This window comes from Vicugna pacos, chromosome 25 (assembly GCF_048564905.1).
Source record: "Vicugna pacos chromosome 25, VicPac4, whole genome shotgun sequence".
Lineage (NCBI taxonomy): Eukaryota > Metazoa > Chordata > Mammalia > Artiodactyla > Camelidae > Vicugna > Vicugna pacos.
In genome coordinates, this window is record NC_133011.1 from 12,039,621 (window position 1) to 12,060,217 (window position 20,597).

At 35.7% G+C, this 20,597-nt stretch overlaps 2 protein-coding genes across 2 annotated transcripts in view; both read left to right on the forward strand.

Moving 5' to 3' along the window:
* The window catches only part of BAALC (BAALC binder of MAP3K1 and KLF4), a 328,207-nt gene that overhangs the window by 186,093 nt on the left and 121,517 nt on the right, over positions 1 to 20,597 (forward strand). The window lies entirely within an intron of this gene.
* Positions 11 to 20,597, forward strand: part of DCAF13 (DDB1 and CUL4 associated factor 13) — a 29,492-nt gene continuing 8,905 nt past the window's right edge. Inside the window, exons 1-7 of the mRNA XM_006212157.4 lie at positions 11 to 178; positions 5,302 to 5,501; positions 6,105 to 6,212; positions 11,737 to 11,826; positions 13,450 to 13,605; positions 16,993 to 17,070; positions 19,027 to 19,109. Of these exons, the coding sequence (XP_006212219.2) occupies positions 109 to 178; positions 5,302 to 5,501; positions 6,105 to 6,212; positions 11,737 to 11,826; positions 13,450 to 13,605; positions 16,993 to 17,070; positions 19,027 to 19,109 (785 nt within the window). The 5' untranslated portion in view covers positions 11 to 108. The remainder of the gene's footprint in view (positions 179 to 5,301; positions 5,502 to 6,104; positions 6,213 to 11,736; positions 11,827 to 13,449; positions 13,606 to 16,992; positions 17,071 to 19,026; positions 19,110 to 20,597) is intronic.

Genomic DNA, 20,597 nt, shown 5'->3' on the forward strand with positions numbered 1-20,597 from the left:
TGGTCTCAAAGAAGCGGAAGTAGTCTGGAAGAAGCGGAAGCTGAGGAGGCCGCGGTGACCAGTACCTGGAGGGAAAGGCTCGTGGAGTCGGGGAAGGCTAGCGCCAAGATGAAGGTGAAGATGCTAAGCCGGAACCCGGACAACTACGTCCGTGAAACCAAATTGGACTTACAGAGAGGTGAGACAAGTTAGTAGGGAGTCCGCCAGCCTTGGGTCTGGCTTTGGCTTCCACCGAGTAAAGCTGGTGGGAGACTGGCGTTCCAATTTCGTTCTTTACCTGTTGCCTTTCTCCGGGTTACTTTATGCAGATAAAGCGCTTTGGTACTGGGCAGCAGAAAACTTGTTTTCAAGTCCTTTTCCTAATAACTTTCTCTAGTGGTAAGTGGGAAAGTTAGTTATGTTGGGAAATGTTTTCGTCTCCCCTCTTCCAGCTGCGGCTCTCTGTTCTCAGGTTCCTGGTGGAGAAAAGTGGAACTTGAATGAGCCAAATTTGTGTATTGAAGGATTTAACATTTAAGCAGACTTCTTTAAACCTTTCCTGCTGCTCTGAGTTTTCGCCGCTTTACTGCTTAAAATTACATGCTTCTGGTTGTAGTAAGAGACAAAGGTGGAATAAAGCCCACTTTTCTCTTTAAAACTCTTGTGGAGAAGTTTGATGGGGAATGGCTAAAGTGAAATAGATGAGCTTTATTTATCCGTGCTGGTCTGTTCCCCCATGAACATGCTGACTACTTATGAATTATAGTTCGTAATATCTAAATGACAAGGAGCCAACCACGTGTGAACATACTATTCTAAGTAAAGAGAATAGCAGGTGCAAAAGTCTTAAGACAGGAATAAACTTAAGGCGTAAGAGAAGGCCCATGTCTTCGGAGTTTGAGTAAGGGATTAGCCATAGAAGGTGAGGGTGGACCAATATTTCACTATGACTGAGTAGTAGAGGTTATCAGTATATATATATGAGCAGTGCTAAAAAGTAAATATGTGGTCTCTGTTCACAAGATGTTTACAGGGTAAGTAACCAAACAGTAATGTTTTTAAAATGCAAGTCAGGATATACCACTTGGATTTGATCTGATCCCTTGAACTTGGTTCTATTTTCCTCTCTAGTTTCACCAGTGACTACTTTTCCCAAAAGTAGCTTACATTACTCTTGTTAATCTGAGTACATTTCAGACATTCTATTTCAGGCATCCTGTGGCAAACACTCTTACCAAGTTTCTATCCTTTCTCTGGGAAGCTTTCTCTAAACAACAGTCTTTCCAAACTTATCCACTGCAGATCCTCCTCCCAGTCCTCCCCCTCCCCGTCCTGGTCTGGTACACATTTTTTTAAAATTTTGTTTTTTATTGAATTGTAGTTGATTTACAGTGTTAGTTTCAGGTGTACAGCAAAGCAATTCAGTTATAAATATACATACATACATATATGTTTTTTCAGATTCTTTTCCACTATGTTATTAAAAGAAATTGAATATAGTTCCCTGTCCTATACAGTAGGTCCTTGTTGTTTATCTGTTTCATATATAGTATCTGTTAATCCCAAACTCATAATTTATTCCTCCCCTGCCCTTTCCCCTTTGGTAACCATAGTTTGTTGTCTATGTCTGTGAGTCTATTTTTGGTTTGTAAATAAGATTTGTATCTTTTTTTTTTTTTAGATTCCACATAAAAGTGAAATCATATGATATTTGTCTTTCTTTGTCTTACTTCACTTAATATAATAATCTTTAGGTCTGTCCTTGTTGCTGCTACTGGCATTATTTCATTCGTTTTTATGGCTGAGTAATTTTCCATTGTGTATATATACCACATCTTTATCCAGTCACCGGTAGACATTTAAGCACCCTCTTTCTATGCTCTGTCACATATTTTTGTACAAATGTCGAATATCGGGGTGTTTATTACATTGTCTCATTATTGTGACTATCAGTCTTTGCCTTCAGATTGAGCTTGCAGAAAGTGGCCGAGTCGTACTCGTTTCTCTATCTCCTGTGTTTAGACAGCACGTGGCACCTAGCCATTGCTTTAGTAGTGTCTGAATGAAGGACTGAGTGACTGGCTGGTCATAGAATCTCAAGGTTAGGAGGTTATTGGTAACCTGATATTCTTATTAAGGGGCTTATTTTCTGTAACATTTTTCTGTTTCTTTATACTTTCTGGATGGAAGTGTTAATGGATAGCAAAATGGAAAATAGAGGAATTGGAGCTCTGTGAAACCTAAAATAAGGAAGATGTTTCTCTTTCTTTATTCTTATCATCTTTCCTTGTAAATTTTGTACAGTTTTCAGATAATTATTTGAGTATTCTGACTCATTGTCGTCAGGTGGGCATCAGGGAATCTGTATTTTTAAAACTACTTTGGTAATACTGCTATAGCTGGTTAACCTACAGATAAATGAGAATAACTTACATAAATACATGTCATGAGTTTATTAGCTATGGTATCCTCAGTGCTTGCAGCATGTGGTAGGTGTTCCATAGATATATTTATTGAATGTTTATTGTTGACTGAATGTATGAATTTAGAGGTGGGCATGATCATGGTGATTTGAAAACTTTATAGAAGATAGGAGATTTTAGCTGAATATTTTTAAAGGATGTGTAGGGTTTAGAAAGATTAGTGTGAAAGTTGGAGTACATTCTTGGCAGAAGAAATGGCTTCTGCAGAGAACCAAGAGTAGGAAAGTGCGAGACAGCTTTAGGTGACAATGAATAAACCAGTTTGTCTGGAGCTGAGTTTTAGAAAGCACTTGAAGCCAACGAGGTGGGTTGGAATCAGAATGTGGAAGACCAGAGAGGAGCTTGCAGTTCATTCCACTGGTCCACGGTCTCTAACTAAAATGGATATACTGGTCTACCCGTTTTGGGATGGAAAAAAATAATAAAGACTTCGATTTGTGTTTCTTATATAAGAAAAGAAATTAATCTTTATTTACATAATACTTGCACTGACCCGGACATCCTCATTTCAGCTAATGTTGAATAGTCACATGCTATATGTGGTACTTCAAGGATCCCAGGGAGAGACCGGCGGGTTGACAAAAGTTTGCTTGCTTCTGCACTCAGAATATTGCGGCGTATTACCATTTATATTTATTGGGAGATTATATTATTTTAAATAATAGAATCTTAATAATTACTTGTAAAGTGATGGGGAGGACCATGAAAATATTTTTCTCCTACAGAGGTTTTTTGGTTACATTATGGAAACCTCATAGAAGAGTTGTGGAACATAGTGATGGATTAAACGTTTTTTTTTAATTTGCAGAGCTTTTCTGTGGCTATGCATATGAAGTCGGAGTTTTTATTTATTTATTAAAAATAAACATATAACCTGCTACTTAAAGGTCCATTTTGATGAGTGAGAAAGTGATTACTTTTCAAAAAATCTCATGCAGTGGAGAGATCAGTTTGAAAATGCTATGTTTGGAAATGTTTCCATCATTTAAAAGATTTCACGCTGAAAATGACGACAGTATCTGTCACCTGTAAAAATTTATTTTTGCTTGCACAAGAAAATTGACAAAGAATGATCTACTTTGTTGAATTTTTTTGACTGTTAAAATTATTAAACTGCCTTAGTTGTAGCAACAGCTATTGACATCAGAGTAAATGGAAATTTTCTAGACATACTTAAGAAATAACCTTTACAAAACTGGTGGTTGGGACTGAAAGTTAAACTTAACTAAGTAAACGTAGCCAACTATGGACATCTTCTTTTTGAAATTGCTTGTCTTTGTGAAGTACAGGCAGTCTGTACTGCACCATCTTTACTGAACCAGTCTTCTCTTTGACAGGTTCACAAATGACTGAAGTCACATGTTAGCAAAAAACTGGGCAGAGCAAAGAGTTGGTTCTGGATCCTCTGGTCTCTGATAACACGGTACCATACAAAAGGGAGTTCTGCCTAATCATTTTCAACTGGATAGCCATTAAAACCAAACTTTGAGAAAAACTGATGTTAAAGCCTTTGGATCACTCTATCATAGTGTTAAATGGAAATTAAAAAAAAAAACCCAGCATCTTTAATCATTTGCTTTCATTAAGTAAATATGTATGTTGAAGGCGGGGAGACTCTCTAAAACTCTGCTACTAATGGGACATACAATCAAAAGAGCTTGAAGACTACTACTATAGGGAGCTTTTGAAAGTTTTTGAGCGCGGGCATAACATGTAAAAAGCTGTGCGTTAGGATGATAAATCTCATTATAGTGTAAACTGCACCAAATAGAGTAAGGATGACATGATCCCTAAGCCTAAGTATATAGTAATAAGGGCCCAAACTAAGTTACTGGAGGTAGGAAAAGAAAGGGAAGAATGAATAAGAAATACTTCAGAGAGAATATAAGTAGGACTTTTAGTTTGGTTATTGAGGAATGTGGAAAATGGAATACATAAAAATGGCCATCATTTGAACTTCATTGAATTTTGGGTGAAATACCATTAGTGGAGTCAGAAAAAGGAGATACATTTACTTTTTGAAATTAAAGGGTTTTTTTAAGACACGTGGGTTTAGAATTATTTCCTAAGCATGACTATTAACTGAGACCACATGTTTGGCAGCATAACATCATAGACAAGAAAATGGATTCTGGAGCCAGAATGCCTTGGTTTCCTTCATAGCCCCATCATTTCATATGCACAGTGTGCCACTGTGCCTCGGTTTCCCTATCTGTAAAGTGGAAGATAGTAATAGAACTTAAGCCATAGGGTGTTATGGAGATTAAATGAGTTAATGTAAAGTATTTGGAGCAGTTCCTGGTACATAGTAAACTTTTTTTAAGTTGTAAAATGGAAAAGTGCTCAGTAAATAGTAACTAAAATCACAATCGCAACATTGTGTGCTGAGCAGTACAATAATTAGCACTGAAGATTAATAGCGTTCTCTGCCCAATAAGGAGCTTAGAGTTCAATCAGGCAAATATTTATCATGCACTTGTTTTGTGCCAGGCCCTGTGCTGGACATAAACAGTACAATGAAGAACATGGGGGAAGCCCTGCCCACAAAAGCTTACAGCTCAGTTGAAGAGTGTAGTAGGACATAAAAAAAAGAAAAGTTGCGTGTGTGTGTATAATGCTTAATTATTTTGCAGGGTGTATGCATTCCATGACTTTCTGATAATTTTGGAAAGGTTTCTGGGCAAAGGGTCTTCAGCTTGTGTATTCTTCGCAGTGCTAGGCATAGACCAGTGTCCCTAATCAAGGCCTATTGACTAACAAATTGAATGATTAGCTGAGGAAGACCAGAGGAGATATTAAGTGTGAATTATTTTATTAAGAGGAGTCATTCTTATTTCAGTTCCAAGGAACTATGATCCTACCTTACACCCTTTTGAGATCCCACGAGAATACGTGAGAGCTTTAAATGCTACCAAACTGGAACGGGTATTTGCAAAACCATTCCTTGCTTCCCTGGATGGTCACCGAGATGGAGTCAATTGCTTGGCAAAGCATCCGAAGAGCCTGGCTACTGTCCTTTCTGGGGCTTGTGATGGAGAGGCAAGTGTCACTCTAAACATTGATATTTTAAACTAAAAGTAGTTAAATATTACAAATGTTCTTCCTTTAGTTTTGAGTTACTGTGGGTTTTAATTGGTTTGATTTCATTTTTCTATGTGCTGTTTTCTTTTAATTTCAAGACTAAATTCTATCTGAATTGGAAACTTCAGTAGTTCTTAACCAAACCTAAGATATTAAAAATGTAATAGCTTAAGGCTCAATTTGACAGTGAGTAACAAGGCACATTTACAATAAAGATAATTTATGAGTTTTTCCCCACAGAGTATGTTATTAACGATTCACTACTTAATTTACTTCTTAAAATTTTTTAAAAATTACTTATTCCCCACTCTGACAAAGAAAGCTTTGAAACACTTTAAACTAGAATGAGTAGTATTTAATAATTTGAAGTTTCTGCTTGTTGATACATGTATCCATATGCATTGCACTATTTTAATTTAGAGGATTTTATTTTTAGCTGTCCAGTGGAATGATTTGTAGCCTTTTCAGTGTTGAATTCATTTTTCGTGGAATGTAATACTCCTGTGCCTGAACATTTTCTGTTTATAGTTCACCGAAATTTCCTGATATGCTTCATCATAGGTTAGAATTTGGAACTTGACTAAACGAAAATGTATTCGTACGATACAAGCGCATGAAGGTTTTGTACGAGGAATATGTACTCGTTTTTGTGGGACTTCTTTTTTTACTGTAAGTATGATGCGATTGAGTCATTAACTCTTTTCAACATGTGTAAGACCAATCCAGTTGAATATTTTCTGAGTTGATTTATTTGGTCCAAGGCCATTTTTGTGTTTCACAATGCAGATGAACTTATTAAAGCCTATAAAAGTACTAGTTTTCTTTACGTAATCCGACCTTTCCCGTACTTTGTAATTTCTTTATACATAATTACTTAATGTATTATTGCACTAACTGAGAAGTGGCATTAAAACAAGATGAGGCTAGAAAGGTAGTTTGGTTTAATCTGGAGGATTTTCAGTGCTAGGAATGAGTAATTTGTAATCCGTTTGTTGTTAATAGTAAATCATTGAAGGATTTGTGGGTATATGTGTGGTAAAATATGCATAACATAAAATTTACCATTCTCACCATTTTTAAGTGTACATTTTAGTGGCATTAAGTACATTCACATCAGTGTGCAGCCATCACCTCTGTCCATCTCCAGAGCTTTTTCATCTTCCCAAACTGAAACTACTCTTCTCTCACCCCTATACCCCTGCCCCCACCCACTGGTAATCACTGTCCTGCTTCTGTCTCTGTGTTTGACTATTTTAGGTACCTCATATAAGTGGGATCATAATATTTGCCCTTTTGTGTCTGGTTTATTTCACTTAGCATTATATTCTCAAGGCTCAACCATGTAGCATGTGTCAGAATTTCCTTTTTAAGGTTGAATAACATTCTACTGTATGTATATACAACATTTTATTGATCTATTCATCCAACAGTGGACGTTTGGGTTGTTTCTACCTTTTGGCTTTTGTGAATAAAGCTACTATGAACATTGGTGAACAGAAATATTTGTTCAAGTTCATCGAAAGTTTTTTAATAGGGGATTGACAGAACCTAAGCTATGCTTTGAGATGATAAATTTGACAGCACTAAGTGATCAGTTTGGAGGCTGTTAATAATCTGTATAAGCAATAAGAAGAGTCAACTCTGAGGACTGAAAACAGCTGAAAGCAGTTGTTAGGCTAAGAAACATTTTAGAGATTTGACAGGCTTGGCAGCTGAGGAGTACCTGGGAAGATGGCGGTTTCTATTACAGAAATCGGGAAGTCAGGATTATCAGCAGGTTTAGCAGAGGGAGGGTGGGAATGGGAAGGATACAGCGTGATGAGCTGGACTGCCAATGGAGTGTTCAAGTGTAGATACCTACCAGACCTTTACAGATGCAGGTCTGGAGCTCACAAGGGAAGGCAGAGCTAAACTTGGCATCATCAGTACAGAAGTAATGATTGAAGCCGGTGTGGCATCATGGGGGTGGAGGGGAGGAGAGAATGTAGAAATATGCAGATGTCAGGAAACAGCCTTGGGAAATGCCCATCTATCAAGTGGGAAACTCAGGGAGCAGCTAGAGAATTACAAGAGCCTATGAATGAGCTTAATGACCCAGGAGGAAAGGATAGGTTGTTGTATGAACAAAGGATGATGAAAATGAAGACTGAGCAAAATATTTTAGGAATGCAGACCTGTGAAACATGGAAAGTTAAAGTCCTTTAATTCTCTTTCAGTTCTAACACTGTTAGCAGTTTGGTGTATATCTTTTCAAATGTTTTAACATATATATACAACATTTGTGTACCCATGCACACTAACCAACCATGTAAATCTTCCTTATTCTTTATTCAGTGGTGATTTTTTTTTTAAGAACAAATTGAGTAGCATGCTGAGTGCAAAAGCCAGATTGCAAGGGAATGATAAAGGGAAGAGATGACTTCTGGGAAATCTGATAGCTGCCTTTAAATATTTGAAAGGTTGTCCTGTGAAAGAGAAAATGGACTTACTTGTGGTTCCATATTGATACATGAGGAGTAGGTGTTAATGTTAAAAGATTTGGTTTCAATGCAGAGAAAAACTTAACTTGCTGTCAAAAGCCAAGAGAGACTACTTTGTGAGGTATTCCATTGTTTTTCACTAGAGGGGTGCAGACAAGCTTCATGACCCTGTATGCTGTGTATTGTAGAAGAAAGTGGGTGGGAAGTTGGAGCAGACTGCATCTAAACTTCTTCCAGCTGGTTATTCTTCTGATTATATTGATTAGTTTAGTATCCTAGCCAGAGGATTAACTGTTTTGGGTCTTTTTTTTTTTTTTTTAAGGCTGAAATGAATAAAGGCTGAAAATGTTTCAAATTTACTATTCATTTCTCCCTTCAGATATTTTTAAGTAATGCTTACTTGGTTAGAAATGAGACACTTGTGGAAAGTACTTGGCATAATTTCAGCACTTGATGTTTCAAAAAATGTTTAATATACAACGTTGCAAAAGATAAAACTTTTATTACATAGATTTCATAGTATCTGCAGTAACCCAATTTGTGGTACTGGCAGGTCCTTCTCCACCTTACTCAGCCTAGGAATGAGATGTTCTAGCCAGGCTCATATTCTAGTTTGGCTCCTCTTTTCTACAAAACTGTAAAATTTCTCAGAATTGATGGTCTGCTAAGGGTTGCATTCAATAGACTGTTTAGAGTAGCTTAGTCATTTACTGAACTTCCTAAGTTTAGTCTTGAGCTTGAAGACATAGTTTATCAGAAGCTTGATTGAAATAAACAGCCTTCAGGGAAGTCATGTTCAGTGACAGTTCATCTTGTCTTCCATAAATGCTGAAATATTGCATTGGGTCAAGTCAGATCAGCTGAGACTTCGGTACCTAGATCACATCTTCCTGGCTCCCAGTAGAGTTGATTTTCCAGAATTGAGGTTTGGTATGATGCCAGTAGCTAAGATTCAGAGTTGTTAATAAGATATAGCCCTATTAAGTACTTTCTATTATAAGGATATTGTTAATAAATGTTCCATTTATTAGTATCCTCCACAAAAGAAATTCTTGTCTGGCTTTAGCACCTAAACTCTCCCAATCCCTTACCTATTCTGATATCATGAGTATTGTGAATTATTTTGCAGGAAGGGTATCCCCTTTTTAAATTTGCTGTAAGAAAGGAGCTAAATTCACACTCCTCCCATGGATGAATATATATCCTTGTTAATATTTTTATTTTAAAAGTAGGTGTATATTTGTATATAATACAGAGATGTGAAAACAGAAAATTAATGCACCCTGAAATTCTGCTTTCAATTAAAGCTAGCAGTTTGGTATATATACAGTTGTTCAGCAACACTATATGATTATTTTATGTTTTTAACCCCAGACCAGGTTATATTATACATTTTGTTTTGCACCTTATTTTACCTAGTAAATCTTTTTCCTTCCAGCACTATATAAGTTTAAGGTGTACAGCATGGTGATTTGCCTTACATATATCATGATATAATTACCACAGGAAGTTTAGTGAGCATCCATCATCTTGTATAGGTACAAAAGAAATAGAAAAAAAATTTTTTTCCTTGCGATGAGAACTCTTAGGATTTACTTTTCTAACAACTTTCATACGTAACATACAGCAATGTTAATTATATTTATCATGTACATTATATCCCTAGTACTTACTCATCTTTGTACCTTTTTGCTGCCTTCATCCAGTTCTCCCTCCCCCAAACCCCTGCTTCTGGGAACCACAAATTTGAACTCTTTTTCTATGAGTTTGTTTGTTTTTGACCTATAATTGACCATGTTAATTCCTGTTGCACAACATGGTGACGCCATATTTCTATGCATTTCAAAATAGCCACCACAATAAATCTAGTTAAGACATGTCACCATACAAAGATACTACATAATTATTGACTGTATTCCCCACAGTGTACATTTCATACCCATGACTCATTTATTTTGCAACTGGAGGTTTGTACCTCTTAATCTCCCTCACCTATTTCTCATTCCCTCACCCACTCTCCCCTCTGGCAACCACATGTTTCTTCTCTGTATCTATAACTCTTTGTTTTTTTTAATATCTGTTCTTTTTTTTTTTTTTAGATTCTACATATAGGTGAAATCATACAGTATTTGTCTTTCTCTGTCTGAATTTTTCACTTAACATAATACCCCTTAGGTCCATCCATCCATGTTGTTACAAATGGCAAGATTTCATTCTTTTTTGTGTCTGAGTAATAATTCCATTGTGTATATATACCTCATTTTTAAAAAATCCATTCATCTATTGATGGGCACTTAGGCTGCTTCCATATCTTGGCTATTGTAAATAATGCTTCAGTGGACATAGGGGTGCATATATCTTTTCTAATTAGTGTTTTGTTTTCTTCAAATACCCAGAAATGGAATTGCTGAATCATATGGTAGTTGTATTTTGAATTTTTCGAGGACTCTTCATACTGTTTTCCATAGCAGCTGCACTGGTTTACATACCCATGAGTGAATGGTGCATGAGGGTTCTCCTTTCTCCACTTCTTCACCAGCACTTGTTATTTGTTGACTTTTTTGATCATATCCGTTCTGACAGATGTGAGGTGATAATCCTATTGTAGTTTTGATTTGCATTTCCCTGATGATTAGTGGTGTTGAACATCTTTTCATGTGCCTGATGGCCATCTGTGTGTCATCTTTGAAAAAATAATCTCTTCAGATCCTCTGCCCATTTTTAATTGGGTTTTTTTTTTTGATGTTCAATTGTATGAGTTCTTTGTATTTTTGAGATACTAATCCCTTATCCGATACATTGTTTGCAGATATCTTCTCCCATTCAGTAGGTGGCCTTTTCATTTTGTTGATAGTTTTCTTTGCTATGCAAAAGCCTTTTAGTTTTTTGTAGTCTCAGTTGTTTCCCTTGCCTGAGGAGACATATCCAAAAACGTATTACTAAAACCTATGTATACCCAATATCTTGAACGTATCTGCCACATACCCAGGTTGTTGCCTTGCCTTGATTTGGGCTAAGGTGTCAGCAGTTCTGCCCACCGTTGCTTTCACCACCTGTGTAACTGTCAGCTCAGTGAAAAGGCAAACAATGCCTTTACTAACATTATGAAAATAATTTTAACCTGTGGACTCCTGAAAAATTCTCAGGGTCCTTCAGAGGTCTGCAGTTCACAGTTTGAAAACCCCTGACTTTATTGTTTCTGGAGTTTTGTATCATGCAAAGAAGGGCTTTATCCATGCAAAGATTATAAAAATACCTTCTCTCTAGTGTCTTTTTTGTTTCATTTTTTACATTTAAAATTATCTGGAATTTTGTTTTAATGTCAGGTGTCGGATTGGTTCATACTTTTTGAATGACCAGTGTGATACCACAGTACCATTTTTGTAATTCATTTTTCTCCCTACTTTGAAATGCCATCTTTATTATTGTATGCATTTTTGCCATATTTATGACCTAACGTTGTTCCTACCCTTATTCTTCTTTCACTGTACTTTTTTCACTGTACTTTATTTTTAATTTTATTTACTTATGTATTTGTCATAAATCTTTAGTATAATAAGGTGGGATATAAATAGATAACTGAATTTGGTTCTGGAAGAATATGGTATGTGTTATTTTTTAAACTGGAGATAATTTATAATTTGATGTATGTGTTGGCAAGTTTACGATTTATAACTGTTGTTCATTATCATCTTCATCATAAATATTTCTAGGTTGGTGATGACAAAACTGTGAAGCAGTGGAAAATGGATGGACCAGGGTATGGAGAAGAGGATGAGCCATTGCATACAATATTAGGAAAGGTATAAAAATAAATTGACCCATATTTTTCCTATTAAAATTCTTCTCTTTTACTTAAAAGTATTTTATAATTTTAATTTCCAAAAGAAATATGTAAATAAGAAATCATAGACTTTAGGTTGCAATAATTGACCTATTTTAAGCAGTATTTAATACAACTAAGGTCCTCTACAGCTAAAGAATTTGAACAGTTCTTCAGTGTTCATTGTAGTAGGGTTTGATTTCTGTTTTTTGCTAGAGGATGCAATGAAAATTTCCTATAGGCCAGGGGAAGAAATCTATAAGGTAAAAGGTCAGAAAAAAAAAAAAGGCATCAGCTTCTATTTGATTTATATCATTATAGATCTTACACAAAGGTCAGAATTTCTTACTGGAAAGAATTGTTTAGGAAATGAAAAAATAGATGCTTTTTTGTATAAGTATTATTTACATTTCTTATAACATCATTCTACAAATCAGATGGTATGGTTATGTTGTAGCTTAAGTGATAGCTTAATAATTCAGATCACTAGGCCTTCCCATGTTTTATAATGCTTACGTTTTGATATTAGGTGAAATTGTAAAATTAGAATTAACCTTTAAATATATGCATTTTTAAAATCACTTTGTCATTTTGGTATTATGGTTAGTATATATGTAGATTCTGTTTTTCAGGTTTCAGGAACTTGTAAATGTTCTTTTTTTTAAATGAGGTCCAGCCATGATTGGGGCCTTGTTGAGTTCTATTGAGTTGACCTAAATGCTCTTAGAGGGACATGGGGATTGGGATATGAGTATAAGATGGAAATAATTTACAGATGGTAAAAAAACTAGTTAAGTCCTAAAGCAAAATTGGTTTCATTCTTATAAAATGTCTTTTCTGTAGGAGTTCCAAAGATTTTTGAAATATTTATACCATCTCTGTGGTATTGGGGATTAATTCTTACTGTGGAGAAGTTTGTAGGACTTGCCTTCATGAATAGAAAGTAATTCAAAACCTACAGATGCTGATAAGAGTTCTTAGAAGCTTTGAAGTATTGGCTAAACAGTTGCCTTTAATTTGCTTTGCAAGTGTTTTCTACCATATAGCACAGAGGCAGGCTTTAATCTGACCCTGAATAGATCGGTCACATAGTTTAAGTGAATAATATCAAACTTACGGGGTTTTATTGTTTTTAATAATATTAGCATCCATGCTTGCCAATTTTATTTCCTCCTCTAAATTTTAATCCAGTTGTTAATATCCATGTTTCTGTCCTGGGATCAGTACTTCATGTGTTAAATGTGGAACTAAGTTTTTTCAGAAACTACCTTTGTATTTGGTTAGTTGGTTCCAAGATCCTTCAGTTCCCAGTGATGATTTTTTTTTCCAATGATGATTTAAAAATTACTTCATTGATATGTATTCATACTTAATTAAATAGATCTCATGTTAATATTTTTCTTTATCCCCAGAATGTGTGATAAGAAACATCACTACTTACGGTAGTTTTCTTCTTTAAGGGCTTCAAAAAAATTTCTTTGTGAGCAGGAATTTTCTTAAACAAATGAGTGTAGGGAAATATATTTTAAATATTTTTCTGTAGATGTGAAGTATTAATGAAAAGACTCATCTAATAGCTTTAATAACCTCTTTGCTTTTAAAGACAGTATATACAGGAATTGATCATCACTGGAAGGAACCTGTTTTTGCCACATGTGGACAGCAAGTAGACATTTGGGATGAACAAAGAACTAATCCTATATGTTCAATGACCTGGGGATTTGACAGTATAAGCAGTGTTAAATTTAACCCAATCGAGGTAAAATTCCCCTTTGAAATATGTTCTGTTTATTGTTTCCTTGTGATCTTATCATTTCATCTCTATTTAGAAAACTTTAAATGTGTGATACAAGAATTTTTATTGTGTTCTGGCATTTGGTCAATTCTCCAGATTATACCTGAATTCTGATACCTTCTTTGGTCAGATCTTGACATGATTGCCTGCAGTTGACTCCCTGACAGCAGTGTAAGCACTTTAGAGGAGGGTGTGTGCGTGTGCTCGTGGGGTTAGAATCCAAGCACATACTGTCTGTGAAACTTCAGTTTCACTTGTGCCTTCAGCATTCATTTTCCACAGATTACATCTTTGCATCTTGAGGAAAATGGTAATTTTTCTTAACTTTCTAGGAGGTCTGAAGGAATGTTGACCATTGTTTTCACTAATTATTTGTAAGTGACAGGGCACCAGTACTTCATAATGATGTGCACAGTTATTACTGTACTACATGATAATTAGTTACAGTTACATTTTTCTTTGCTCCGAAGTCTGACTTGTGATTCCTAGTTCCCTCCAGGTCTAAAGGAAGAGTTGGAGATTAGCCTACTTGTTGTTTATTCAGGTCTGACTTTGGGAAAGGAGGCTTCCCTGAAGGCTAAGTTAGCCCTTGAACACCAGAGCATTCCTCAGCTTTTTCTGAATACATAACAGTTGAACTCACTGTCCAGAAGACTGGGTAGAGATGCCCTTTCCTGCAGAAAGAAAAGGAAATCACTGCATGTATATGCTGATTTTAGAAATTATCAGGGGATTATTTTGTTAGTGGGTATCAGAGAAAACTCTGATGTGCAAGGTTTACACTCTCAGAGACCCTGACTGATAAAAGAAGGGGGAAAAGGTTAAGTCAAAGTAGTAGACCATAAGACTGTTTGTATAATGTGTTAGAATGTGAAGTGCTGTAGTGGGAGGTGAATGTGGCCTTGAGGTCAGCGGATACTCTTCCTGCCCCAGCATACACCCATATACACAGTTCTGGGAGGGGCTATAGGTCTAGAGCAGGAGTAGGCAAACTAGTCTGTGAACCCACTGCCTGTTTTGGTAAAAAAAAAAAAAAAAAATTTTTTTAAGCTTTACTGGAATTCAGCCTCTTGCTTATACATTGTTTGTAACTGTGTTTGCACTGCAACTTAGAGTTAACACTGCAGAAACCGTATGGCCCACAGAGTTTAAAATACATCCTCTCTGGCTCTTTACAGGAAAAGTTAGTGATTGCTGGTTCAGAGTATCCGTCCCTACTACATCTTCCTCAGGCCCTCCTCTGTCTCTCTTTCCTGGATTCCCCTTGGTGGTAGAAGTGAGACATGGCACGAAGGGGCAAGCCACCTTTGCTGAGCCAGGCCAGGGTGACATTGGGCAGAAGCAGTCTACAAACACAAGTGATGTGTGGGAACATTTTGTGTCCTACTTGCTGTGGAGCTAAGCTGGGACTGTATTTTCTGCCAGTGTGCCTTTGTGTGACCTTATACAAGTCACAATGTTTCTCTTACTTGTTTCTTTATTTTTAAGATGAGATTAATTATATCTTCCAGTGCACTTCATAGGTTTGTTTTAAGTGTAAAAGGTGCTAAATATGTGAATATTTTTAAAAGGTGCTACCCAAATTTAAGGTGGTGGTGTTATTACTGTTTTAAAAAAAATAAATGGAAGGAGCAGACATATTGATTCCTGTTTCTCTAAGGGGTAAACAGGATCTTTTATTTGTCTGTTCTGGTGAACACCTGTGTCAGAGGAGCTGACGGCCAATCCTAAAATCATAATTAATTATTAGTGATGACCTAGCAACCGTGTTTTTCAGGTTTGCCTGAGTAAAAACTCTTGTTTGTTCAGCTGTATGTGTATATGTGTGTGTTTTATTAACCTTATGAACTGGCTTAGTGATAAAAGCAAATGGTGTGCATGTCTTTTATCCTATTTTATACTTAATGGAAAGGGTATGTTGCTGAGAACAAATGAAGTGTATTTGTCTCCTCTAATCATTAATAATTAATTTTCTGTTAAAATATTGAAGCCTAGAATTCTGATAAAGCCAAAAGTTTATGCTGAGCATTGGTATGTTTTACAGTAAAAAAGTCAATTTTCCATCTAGATAGAATTTTTTGCTTTGTTCAAATTAAAGCCTTTACTTTCAGAAATAGAACCTGGTCAGACCTTGAAGTGACATAATGAGAAACCAAGGAAGGTTGAGAGGAGTCACTAACTAAAGGGGAAAGTCTCAGGGAGGAAGTGGCTTAAAAGGGGGGGGGTGTTGGAGAGGACTGAGAAGAGATCATGATGGTAGCATTGGCCTTATGAGTTTTATTTGAACTATATACGCTCATGTGGTAGGAGTTAGCAGACCATACAGCTATTTAGTAAATAACTCTTCTTGTTCCTCCTGCACTTGCAGTAGGAATAATAGTAGGCAGAAGCCAGGAGCTGTGAGTGTCAGGAGCCATGAGTGAGGAGGGAGGGCACTACAAAGGGTGGGATTTGGGGCTCTGCCGGTAGTTGAAGGGCTTATTTTCACTTAATGCCAAGGATTATATAAGCACTTTGCACACTTATAACTGACTAACAAATAAATATTTGAAATATCTTGAAACAGTTAGACAAAGGGCAGGCCTGGTTTATACAGAGAGTTAATAAACATAAGGAAATGTTTAACTGCTTAATAAAGCAATAATTTATACAGTTGGCCCTCCATATCTGCAGGTTTTACATCTGTGGGTACAGAGGATCGACAGTAAGGGACTTGAGCATCCATGATTCTGGTATTCATGGGTGGTCTTGGAACCAATCCCCAACAGAAACCAGAAGATGGCTATACATAGGAAATATTGCCGTACAAATAATAACTTTTAAATGACACTACCCAGTGCTGCCTGGTTGCAGTAAAATTGATATATTTCCACATTGCAATGTATATTGGTACAACTTTTTGGGAAACAATTAGCCCTAAATGTCAAATGCCATAAAATTTTCATACTTTTTGATTCAGTAATGCCACTACTAAAATTGTATACTTAGAAAAAGAAGAGCTGAATGTACGAAAATGTTCATTGAAGTGTTATTTAGAATACTGAAGAGCAAGAAACAGATCTAAGTTGAAGAATGGACAAGTAAAGTACATTCTATTGTAAAATAGAGTACAGAATTATCTGTACACTATCATGGGCATCTAAAATACATTCATGAGGATTTAACAATGAAAATATTTGCTGTAGGTTACTGAGATTATGAGGGAGTCATTGTACCCTCTTAAAATGGACTTGTTATAACTTTGCATCTTAAATACAAACATTAAAGCTAAATAAATCATTTGTTCAGTGAATGGACATGGTTTGCTGCCAAGCCTGGCTTTTAACTGTTGATTGTTACACTTATTTTTAGACATTTCTCTTGGGAAGTTGTGCTTCTGACAGGAATATAGTACTGTATGATATGAGGCAGGCTACTCCTCTGAAAAAGGTGAGTTTCAAAATGTCTTCTGCTTTATCAAAATGTCAATGCATTCCCCTTAAATGTAGTGACTGAAATTATAGAGCAAATGTTTTTTCAGAAGTAAAAAGAAAATCTTTTTGATAGAGATGTTTTTAGAACCCAAAATGGTCATAATGGCATTCTCAATTCCCTGCTGCTTTTTAGAGACCCTTAAATTTTCACAAAGTACTGTTTCCTAGTCTTCTTTATGTCTTCCATAATGCCAGCAAATTTTTGGCATCTAGTTCGTACTTACTGAATTGGAAATTCTTAAAGTATTGCATCAAAAAAAAAAAAGTATTGCATCCTGTTTTATCAGACCTCGGGATTATCATATGACACAGACAGTATTTTATTCCAGAAAGTTTTGCAACTAGTTCACATAACCACCTTTATTTGTTTAGTTACACACTGATGGGTACTGGTTTGACGTTTTATTTAGACAAGCTCTATCCTCTTCAAGGTGTCAGATTTCTCAACAGTTCTAAAGCAGTTATTCCAGGATTTGGATATCAAAGTGAAAACAACCTTATGCTGATTCTAAAGAGGGAGAGAAATATTGTTGGTAAAGAGAGGGGTGCTATTATAAGTAAAAGGATATAAACTTGATTTCAAGCGTTAGAATTGAGAGAACAAGAAAAGCTAGACATCATTTATGTACCATGGGTATATTGTCATAGTCCACATGTCAAAGAAATGCTCTTAATAATTTTGTTGTTCCTAAATAATTTTAGAACATGTAGTAAATTTAGAAATATTAGAAGTAGAGTATATTCATTGAAGTTTGAACTAAATAAATATGATAACCTTTCCAAAATACCACTCTAATCATTTCACTCATTCATGTGATATACTGGGAGGATCCTACATGAACTTTGGTGCTATCCTTTAAGCAGGTGACTTAATCTATGTTTCTCCTGTGAAATGATGATATTAATAACTACCCTGTAGCACAGTGGTGAGAATAAAACATGATACTGGAAGCATTAAGCAGAAGTACTGGTTTCATAAATGGTTTCTGCCCCCTTCAACCCTTCATTCTCAGTTGTTAATGACTCTTCATTACTTTAAGGTTGAAGAAAAGAACTGTAGCCTGGTTCTCAGGGGCCTCCAAAATCTGGTCCAAAATTGTCTTCCATCTCTTCATTTGTTTCAGTCAGTAAGGGAACCTTTAAATAGGGATAGGGTTTGTCACATTTGTCACCTTGATGGAGGCAGACATGCTATTTTCTATTACTTCTGTGTTCTAGCTACTAGACTATCGATGTTTCTTATTAATTCTCTCCTAAATGTAGTAGAGCTCAGACGGGGGTTGTATTCCTCTACCAACTATAGTTTTGGCAGTGGGGGGTGGGGCATTTTAGAGACTGCTTCTATCATGAAAGAGCAGGCCCCGAGAGGCTGAACATCCTGCAGTGGATAATCACACACAACAGATTACTCTGCCCAAAACGTTCCTGTTGAGAGACACTGTAGTATATGTGCTGCCGAGGTGAGCACGAGAGACACTATAATGCACTTGTCCTTCACAGGTCAGCTCAAATGATGCTTATCTTTTGAAACCTTTATTCTCCACTTTAATCCTAAATTCACCATTAATGTTGCCCCTGATTTGGTATTTAATCATTTACTGCTTCGTTGTTTATATTTTAACTTTTCTTATGTATGTCTCATTTTCCTAACTAAACTTTTTGAGGTCAAGGGCCCATTTATTAAACGTTTTTATGTTTTTCAATATTTACCACTTTGCCTATGTATTCAGGAAACAATTATTAATTTTCTTTCCCTATTATACTGAGTCAAGTACTGTGCACATAATAGGTGTTTACTAAAATATTTGCTTAAATCAGTGAAAAAAGAAGGAAAGAAAATGAGTTGGGAATTTATTCATTTTAGAGGGAAATAATTTCATAGTGATGGGTTAGTATATGCTTCCTTTCTCAGGTCATCTTAGATATGAGAACAAATACAATTTGCTGGAACCCTATGGAAGCTTTCGTTTTTACTGCAGCAAATGAAGATTACAAGTAAGTTTCCCTTTGGTTAAAACTTGCTTATTTCTATCAGAAATGACTCAATTGTTTAAGTCTTATTATTGAAATACGTTTTCGTAAGTAGTATTCCTTCCTATATATCAGAAAATTGTTTTGCTGAAAAGGAATGTTTCCCAAATTGGAGAAGCACTTCTTAAAAAGTTTTCAAAATGATATAGACCAGGGACAGTAAACTGTGATCTGTGGATCAAATCCTGTCTGCTGCTTGTTTTTGTAAAGTTATATTGGAATATAACCGCATTTATTTATTGACTGTGGCTGCATTTGTGCTATAATATTGAGTTGAGTGGTTGCAACAGAGACCATATGACTCACAAAGCCAAAAATGTGTATTATTTGGCCCTTTACCAAAAAAGTTGACTGATCTCTGATGTAGACCATATAAATAATGACTGAATCATACAAATTTTAATAGAACTAAAAATATCTGTCTATAAAATGTGTAACTCTTCAGATAGTTGATAACTCAGTGTGATTATGTTAGCAGCTACCAGTATTACTTTAGTGAGATGAAAGTTAAAGTATAGTTTCAATCTTTATCTTAATGTTTGCAGATACAGGATTCTGTGACTCCATGTAAAGGTGACTTAGCAGCCTTATGTTCTTGACCTAGATGGAATTTTATGATTTCTTATATATTGCCTTAAAACTTGTTGAAGCATTTCACATTAGCTCACTTATCTTCTCAGTGTTCCTATAGGGTGGAAAGGACATGTAATCGCCTTTTTACAGATGAGGCTATTGATGTAGGGAGTTTAATCTCCTAATGAGGAAAGGGATCTTACTCATCTTTTTTTTTTATCCAAACCATTTATAGTGCTATACATGTGATGGATTTTTTTTTAATTTTTTAAAATTTTTACTCAAATTGCAAGTGGTTGTTAAAATGGGAAATGAAAAGAGAGAAATAGTCAAATGTAAATTATACTTTGAGTGTTTACCTGAGCAACATGTGATGGATTTTTAACACGTGTTTTTTTGAGAAGGTGGAAGTTTATCATTGGATTGAATTTTAGATCTTCTGTATTTAAGTTGTGTGTTCCTTCCACTACTGTTACTTATGAAAGCACAAATTAGCTCAGAAATAGGATTTATTACATGGTGCTGTAGTGGTACCAATAAAAACATCTATTATGACTTTTCTGCACTAAAAAGAAGTTCAGTTGAACTCTCATTAACTAAGAATAGTAAACTACATTAATTGAAGCCCTTTTAGCCTTTATTGATATTTGAAATTAACTGACCTTGTCCCAGTTAATAGGCAATAAAAAATGTCCTGCCGACTAACCTTATTAAGGTTTCTAAAGTTGGTTCCAGTTAGCTATTTGGGCTAGATATCTTTTTTCAGAGTATCTTTGGCATTTCTCATTTTTTGCCTTAGGAGGAATTATGTATGACACCTGAAACAAAAAGCACATCCCTTTAAGAAGTGACTGTTAGAGAACCAATTGCTCTCACTTG